Source organism: Otolemur garnettii, unplaced genomic scaffold, assembly GCF_000181295.1.
Source record: "Otolemur garnettii isolate 467f Iridium unplaced genomic scaffold, OtoGar3 scaffold00303, whole genome shotgun sequence".
Lineage (NCBI taxonomy): Eukaryota > Metazoa > Chordata > Mammalia > Primates > Galagidae > Otolemur > Otolemur garnettii.
In genome coordinates, this window is record NW_003852698.1 from 179,994 (window position 1) to 187,997 (window position 8,004).

Consider the following 8,004-nt stretch of genomic DNA (forward strand, 5'->3'; position numbering starts at 1 on the left):
TTTCAAAGGCAATAATGATTTGCAAGTTGTGGTTTTGTCATCACATCAGGTCATGTTTTACAGGTCAAAAGTAATACAGAAGGGTTAATGGGGAATTACGTGGTTGCTGGTGAATACTCTGGCCTACAAGGTAAGCCAGTTTGCAGGTATAGTGGCAGGGAGAAGAAACTCAGATGATACCTATCCAGTTATAATACATGTGGCACAGCCTTTAAGTGAAACTCTATATTTCATTTGGACTCAAGCCAGCATCATTGTAGATGACATTATAGTGTATAGGGGTGACAGTCCCTTCTTGCACAGACTATAACCCACAATAAAAAAAATACCATTCCTTCCTGGTCACCTCAACATCAATAACCGTTCCAGAAAGTGGATTTTCAAGACCTCTTCCAGAGTCAGCAAAAAATCTGGTGTTGATTCGTTTCTTCACCGTAAAGAAAGTTAAGACTGAAATTTTCACAACAGAGGATCTTTTTCGGGCAGGCCAACATTTGTGGTATCTCATGGTCAAGCAGTGCTTGCCAATGGCTGTACCCTACTCCTTCACAATACTCTATAACAGAATGTGGCATGGATGACTCCTTCCTATACCAGACCTCCAGGGCAGCTCCCAAGCAGCCTGTTAACCCATCCACAATGTCCTGTCCTGTTTCCTGAATGACACATTGAGAGTACCACTTGATCAATTCACCATTGGTGCTTACCACAAATCCTGCAACTGGCTTCTGTCAATTTGCAATATCATGGAAACAATCAATACCAATGAACATCGCTCTCTTTACATTACTACCCATATCCACAGTCCAGAGGGCTCCTCCCATCTTGCAGATGATCTGCTGGGCAATCTTGTTAACAGCAGATGCTGCTATCCTTTGGCTATTTAAGGTCCATGCCACCACACACTGGCTTGGAACTGGGCATTCAGTACAGAGATATTTTATGTCATTATACCTGTTTTTGCTATCATCACACAGTATGCAAACCACCATCTTCGTTTTTGACATAGCATGCTCCTATAACTTGGCTATATAAGAGCTAGCATTCTTCTTCTTCTTCTTCTTTTTTTTGAGACAAAGTCTTACTATGTCACCCTCGGTAGAGGGCTGTAGCGTCACAGCTCACAGAAACCTCAAACTCTTGAGCTTCAGCGATTCTCTTGCCTTAGCCTCCGAAGTAGCCCACCCAACGCCCAGCTATTGTTTTGTTGCAGTTGTCATTATTGATTTTAGCTGGCCCAGGCTGGGTTCGAACCCACCAGCCTGGGTGTATGTGGCTGACCCCTACTCACTGAGCTAAGGGCGCCGCCAGCATCTAGCATTCTTATTTACTTCAGTCCTCCAGGAGCAACTCAAACAGCAGGACTGCCGCCCTCCCCAGCTGGCAGCTCATGGCTCCTCCACGTCCTCTCCCAGTGGCCAGACAGGGTCACAGGCTCCAGCTAGAGTGGGCAAGCTCTGAGGGCCCGATTAAATGCTTATACGTTTATCCATAAAGTCTGACTCAAAACTTACTCTGTCAGGAAACCCCTGATTCTCTAGCCAGAAATGTTCCTTTTCCTGAGATCTCATAGTACTTGAACATCTTAATTTTGCATTGTTTTAAATTGATTTTTTGTGTATCTTAGTTATTTATGAGTCTGTCTCCCCAAGTAGATTGCAAGCACCTTCAGAGCACAGATTGTATTTTATTTATAATTGTTTCCCCAATGTTTAGGACATTGCTAACATACGTGTTAGGCAATCAGTATGTGGGATGAATAAATGTTTTAACAAGTAATATTCCTGGTAATTTGCTAGCTACATTTAGTTTCAAATTATTATTTGATTAGTGGTAGATAGCCCAAGTTACACATACTAGTCTACTTTACCAATGTTAAAATATTAAGTATATAATATAATAGCTTCTTAATGATTTCTATTCCTATGGAGAATAAAAGAATGAAAGAAATATACTGAAGAAAAGTCTCAGGATATCGTGAACAACAGCCATGCAAATTACAAAGTGGCCAGTTGGATTACAGTTTCCAAATTAATAAGTGGATCTTATTTTTTATTTTTATCTTTTTGGAGACAGAGTCTCAAGCTGTCACCTTGGATAGAGTGTGGTGGCATCACAGCTTACAGCAACCTCCAACTCAGCCTCAAGTAATCCTCTTGCCTCAGTTTTCCTACTTTTTAGTAGACATGGGGACTCGCTTTTGCTCAAGCTGGTCTCGAACTCATGAACTCAAGCAATACACTGCCTCAGCCTCCCAGACTACTAGAATTACAGGTGTGAGGCACCACGCCCTTATATTCTTATATCTGCAACTAGTGGAACTATGTAACATACCTACACATGAATATTTAGAAAAAGCATGTGGTATCATAAGCTTGTCATTGCCTCCTTTCCAGAATCCACCTGCAACTCAGTAAAATACAAAGGGCTTCAAAGGAGTAAGATACAAAGAATGCCCAGAATGGATTCTAACCTAAAGTACTGGTAGCTATCTGGTTAACCACTTTGAATTGCTGGGCAAATGATGGGTCTTTCACGTGGAGGATGAAGTCTAAGAGGGCAAAAGACCAGAAAATATCATGAGAAAAGAAAGCAAAAATGTTTAGATAGCTTTAAAAAAAAAATTTAAAAAGCTAAAAGTTCCATGAACTCCTGAAATAGTCCTATTTATGTGAGGTCCACTTCATAATGATCTCAATATAGGCATTTCTGTTATAGATGCCAAAAATGTTTTCCTGAAAAAATAAAATCTTACATTTTTTGTAAGATACACAAAATTAAGAGGTGCTTTTCCAATAACTAGCATTAGTGAATAGACCAGTTAAAACAAACCAACAAAAACAGTACTAATTTCTTTTTTTTTTTTTTTCAGACGGAGCCTCAAGCTGTCCCCCTGGGTAGAGTGCCATGGCATCACAGCTCAAAGCAACCTCCAACTCCGGGGCTCAAGTGAGTCTCCTGCCTCAGCCTCCCAAGTGGCTGGGACTACAGGCGCCCGCCACAGCACCTGGCCATTTTTCGGTTGCAGCCATCATTGTTGTTTGGCGGGCCTGGGCTGGGGATTCGAACCTGCCACCTTAGGTGTATGTGGCTGGCGCCTTAGCCCCTTGAGCCACAGGCGCCGAGCCAACAATACTAATCTTTATAAAAGAACTAGTATAGTTAAACTCTTCTAGCATTTGCACTTAACATCAGGGCCAATCCTTTGTAACCATAAACCCTAAGGCTTGTACTCTCTCCTAGAGATGTACTCTTAGAATATGTTACTTGTAAACAAATTTTCTTTTCTTTTTTTTACAAAATAGGGATTTATTTTTCTTTCCTTTTTTTTTTTTTTTTAAAACAGAATCTCACTCTGTTGCCCAGCCTAGAGTGCCATGGCATCAGCCTAGCTCACAGCAACCTCAAACTCGTGGGCTCAAGTGATCCTCTTGTCTCAACTTCCAGAGCAGATGGGACTCAAAAACCATTTTAATCAAATTAAAAATCAGATCTATTAATTCCTGTTTTAATATAGGGGAAAATGTCTTTGCAGCTTCTTCATCTGCATTTTCAGCTTCACTTCAGCTCAACTTCAGCGGCTCCCTGCTATACATATGATAGAACTAAAAGCTAATGCCCCAGAGCACCACTGCTTGATAGAACTTTCTGTATTGACAGAAATGTCATATATCTGTGCCAATTGGTAACCATGGCTATATGCGGTGATTAAGCACTTGCAATATGGCCAGTGAAACGAACGAATATTATTTAATTTTACTTAATTTTAATTCAAATTTAAATAGCCACATGTAGCTAGTGACTACCATATCGGCTAGTTCAGACCAACTACACTATGTCTTGCAAATCCTTGCTCTCTAGACAGCACATCTGAGGTCTATATGCACTCCCTCTCATGTACATAACTGTATCACTTTCTCATTCTCATTTTTCATAACGTTCCCGCTTTCTCAACTCGGATTACACTGATCTTTCGATTCTTTTAATGTGCCATTTTATTTCTATTTGGGGGGGCCAAAGAACATCGTTCTTTAGGCCTTCTTGCCCCTCAATCCTTTGTGTAACTTCTAGTCATTTTTCAGGTCTCAGCCAAATGTCACCTTCTTCAAAAAGCCTTCGCTGGCAGCGCCTGTGGCTCAGTGAGTAGGGCACTGGCCCCATATAGTAGGGCCCAGCCCGGGCCAAACTGCAACAACAAAAACAAAATAGCAGGGCGTTGTGGGGGCGCCTGAAGTCCCAGCTACTTGGGAGGCTGAGAATCACCTAAGCACCAAGAATTGGGGGTTGCTGTGAGCTGTGACGCCACAGCACTCTATCAAGGGCAACACAGAGTGTCTCAAAAATAAATAAATACATAAAAATTAAAAAAAAAAAAAACACCTTCGGTGACCCCTGGCAATCTGTACTGGATTCTCCCCACTCCTCTGTTCTCTCATTTATAACTTTTTTCCTTGCTATCACTTACAACAATCTGTAAACTTTCAGGTTATGTGTTTAATGTCTTTCTTGACTATAGAAACTGAGTCTATTTTGTTTACCAGTGTATCTCGGTACCTAACCGAGTGCTTGGCTCTCAGCAAAAATTTATATGAGGGAAAAAGGAGAAGAGACCCAGGTACATCCTAGGGGTATCAGTCAGATCCCCACCTACCAGATCCCGGTCCTCACCCCCTAAGCACATTTGGCCTAAAACAGACCGGGGGCAAGGACGCCTCAACTCAGTTCGGTGCTCCCTTCTCTCAACCTCTGCTACATCCTGTCTTCAAAGACAAATCAGGCAGCATCAGAGCCCCAGTGTGCACCCCCAGGTACCTTGGACACCGAGGACGTGGCCATGATCTTAGCAGCCCAGCGAATTCCAGACGCGCACGGGATTTCCCGCGCGCCCTCGCGGCCGCAGGGCAGAGGTCAGCAGCGGAGCAGGCGGTCCTTTGATTGGCTGGCGTCTCCTCCGGGGCGGGCTTCCGGCGCGCGGAGACGGGGCGACCGAGGAGGGCCGCGGGGGCCGGGCCGCCACGCTCCTGGGGGCTAAGTCATGGCTTGCGGCTTTCGCAGGTCCATCGCGGGTCAGGTACGGATACCGGAGCGGGGAGGAGGCGGGGCCCGCGGAGCAGTAGAATCAGAAGTACTTTCGCCGCTGCGGGCCAGGCCTCAGTCGGCGGGAGGGCGGGTTCTGCCGGATTGTCTGCTGCCGCCACCTTCTCTCGGGAGCTGCTGCTGCGGCACAGCCCAACCCAGAGGGTCGGGGAAAACTGTGAGAGGTGCTGATCTCTGTCGCCTTCCCGCCCGCTGTTTGGATGCTTCCCTGAGTGGAAAGTCATTAGGTGGTGACTGGACCCTGTAAGAAGTTAGGGTTCACGATACTTAGTGAAGTTGATAATGGATCCGAATCGCCATCGTAATGGTCTAATTTAAAAGCTGGCATTTCTTCTCCAGTCTGTCCTAGGGTTATTTTTCATAATTCCTCAAGGTACTTGAGATATCGGAGACCCAGTTTTTCTTGATTCAGATTCATACTTGAACAGGTCTGTAAGGAAGAAGGGTATTAGAAATGGTAATACAAATCCGATATTCGTCAAAAAGAATTTTTAAGATTTAATTGGCCACTTGTGAATTTTGCAAGGTAACTTGGTATTGTGATCTTTTATTTTTGAGATAGAGTCTCACTCTGTTCACCAGGCTATAGTGCTGTGGCATCACAGTTCACAGCAACCTCAAACTGGTGGGCTCAAGTGATCCTCCTGCCTCAGCCGCCGGAGTAGCTGGGACTACGGGCGCCCACCACCACACCTGGCTAGCTTTTCTGTTTTTAGTAGAGACAGGGTCTCGTTCTTGCTCAGGCTGGTCTTGAACTCGCTATTGTGGTCTTTTTATTTATTTAGAGACAGAGGCTCACATTATGCCCTCAGTGGAGTGTTGTAGTCACAACTCACAGCAACCTCCAACTCCAGGGCTTAGGTGATTCTCTTGCCTCAAATTCCCGAGTAGCTGGGACTACAGGTCCCCGCCACAACGCCCCGCTATTTTTGTTGTCGTTGTTGTTGTTGTTGCAGTTTGGCTGGGGCTGGGTTAAAACCTGCCACCCTAGGTATGTGGGGCTGACGCCCTACCTACTGAGCCACAGGCGCTGCCCCGCTATTGTGGTCTTGATAAACCATTTCCTTTTTATTAATGGACATATTTTGCTTAGTATGTAATTTAACTTAGCTCATTTTTATATTGTTTCTAGACATTTGTGGAGAAATCCTTGGGCTTTGTCTTTAAGCTTATAGATCAGGTGTCCTCAAACTAAGACCCGCTGGCCACATGTGGCCCGCCGAGGACAATTATCCGGCCTGCCGGGTGTTTTTGCTGCTGCTGCCTGTCCTGCTTAGCAGCGGACTCATCCCAGGGCCGGCAGTCTGGCCCTCCAATTGTCTGAGGGACAATGAACTGGCCCCCCTGTTTAAAAAGTTTGAGGACCCCTGTATGTACTGCTCTTTCTAATGGTAATTTCTCATAAGTCACGGGTGAGTTTATTGCTTGCTAGGGTAAGGAAGAATATCACCTCACAGAGCTTTGTTATTGTCTCAAACTGGGAAAGTGAGGTGAGATGTTATTGATAATGGGAAGTATGGTTTAAGGTGGTTTTTCAGTAGCAGAGAGTGGTAGGGAGTTAGAGGGGAGATCGCTGATTAGGTTGGGACACTGATCTTGACATAGCAAGTCAAGTGCAAGAAGCCTTAAGACATGAACTCTGATGCCTTCTATTGACCTAATAGATTTTTCAGAAGATTCCTATAGTGAACAATCCAGTTATTCTTCTGAGCAGGGGTCTTCTAGAATAGTAAAGTTATGCTAATGAAAACAAAGTAATAATAAAGTCATGTTAATGTAGACAGTACATTGGGAAGGTAGTTTGGACTTCAGCCTTAGGTCATGATAGTGCCACGATTGTGAGAAAGGATTTCTCATAACCCTTACAGGAGTGCAACCATTTAGAAAATCTGGTTTGAAACCAAAAAACTCCCTAGATTTCTGGAGTGCCTCAAGACCAGAATTCCTGGAAACACTCTACCCATATCCTGGTCCCTAATCCAGACCCATACTGGGAATATCCCCCAGCTCTACTCTGAACTCACTGCCCCTGTCTAGCTATACTGATGAGGCTAATAAAAGCCTTTGGCAACTGTGTGGGAGCTGACCTGACTCCTGGTCAGTCTCCATTGCCCCATTAAAGTCTTTCCCTGTCACTGGACTGACTTCTCCTTTCTTGCACACCCTTACCCCATTCTATGCCAGAACCTCTCATCTTTGGCAGGAGTCTCCTAGAATAGTAAAGTTGTGCCAGTGAAGGCAAAGTAGTAATAAAGTCATGTTAATATAGTGCCAGGATAAGAAACATAATGCGTTTAGTATTGGAAAGACTATTCCTTGTGAAGAAGATAACTTGGAGAAACGGGAACTAACATTTATTGAATATGTATTTGTGATAGTTTACGTTCACTTTTAAGCCCTATGGCAACCCTGTGACATTGAAGTATTAACATTAAACAAACAAACCCATTGAGGTCCAGAGAGATTAAATAACCTACTCAAAGCCACAGTCATAAATTGTATCCTTGATTTATGAACAGAGATCTAACTTCAAAATCAGATCTTTCCTATACACTAGGGTGTTTAATTTGTGAAAGCAAAAAGTGAATCTGATCATTAAATAAAATCCAATAGATTGAATTGGCTATGTAAATTGTGCAGATACATATTCTTTAAATATGGAGTCATTGAGGAATGATCTGAAATTAGAAGAGGCCAGGCATGGTGCCTCATGCCTATAATCCTGGCATTCTGGGAGGCCAAGGCAGGAGGATCCCTTGAGCTCAAGAGTTAGAGACCAGGCTCGGCGCCTGTGGCTCAAGCGGCTAAGGCACCAGCCACATACACCTGAGTTGGTGGGTTCGAATCCAGCCTGGGCCCGCCAAACAACAGTGATGGCTACAACCAAAAAATAGCCGGGTGTTGTGG

General features: G+C 44.1%; 2 protein-coding genes across 7 annotated transcripts in view; one reads left to right on the plus strand and one right to left on the minus strand.

The window, feature by feature from the left end:
- Nucleotides 1–4,985, minus strand: part of ORC3 (origin recognition complex subunit 3) — a 69,176-nt gene extending 64,191 nt beyond the window's left edge. For all 4 annotated transcript variants that reach the window (XM_023508982.1, XM_003803426.2, XM_023508981.1 and 1 more), the window contains exon 1: nt 4,813–4,985. In XM_023508982.1, the coding sequence (XP_023364750.1) occupies nt 4,813–4,836 (24 nt within the window). In that variant the 5' untranslated portion in view covers nt 4,837–4,985. The remainder of the gene's footprint in view (nt 1–4,812) is intronic.
- A 35-nt stretch (nt 4,986–5,020) lies between these two features.
- RARS2 (arginyl-tRNA synthetase 2, mitochondrial) overlaps nt 5,021–8,004 on the plus strand; it is a 77,388-nt gene continuing 74,404 nt past the window's right edge. For all 3 annotated transcript variants that reach the window (XM_012813800.2, XM_023508984.1, XM_023508985.1), the window contains exon 1: nt 5,021–5,071. In XM_012813800.2, the coding sequence (XP_012669254.1) occupies nt 5,036–5,071 (36 nt within the window). In that variant the 5' untranslated portion in view covers nt 5,021–5,035. The remainder of the gene's footprint in view (nt 5,072–8,004) is intronic.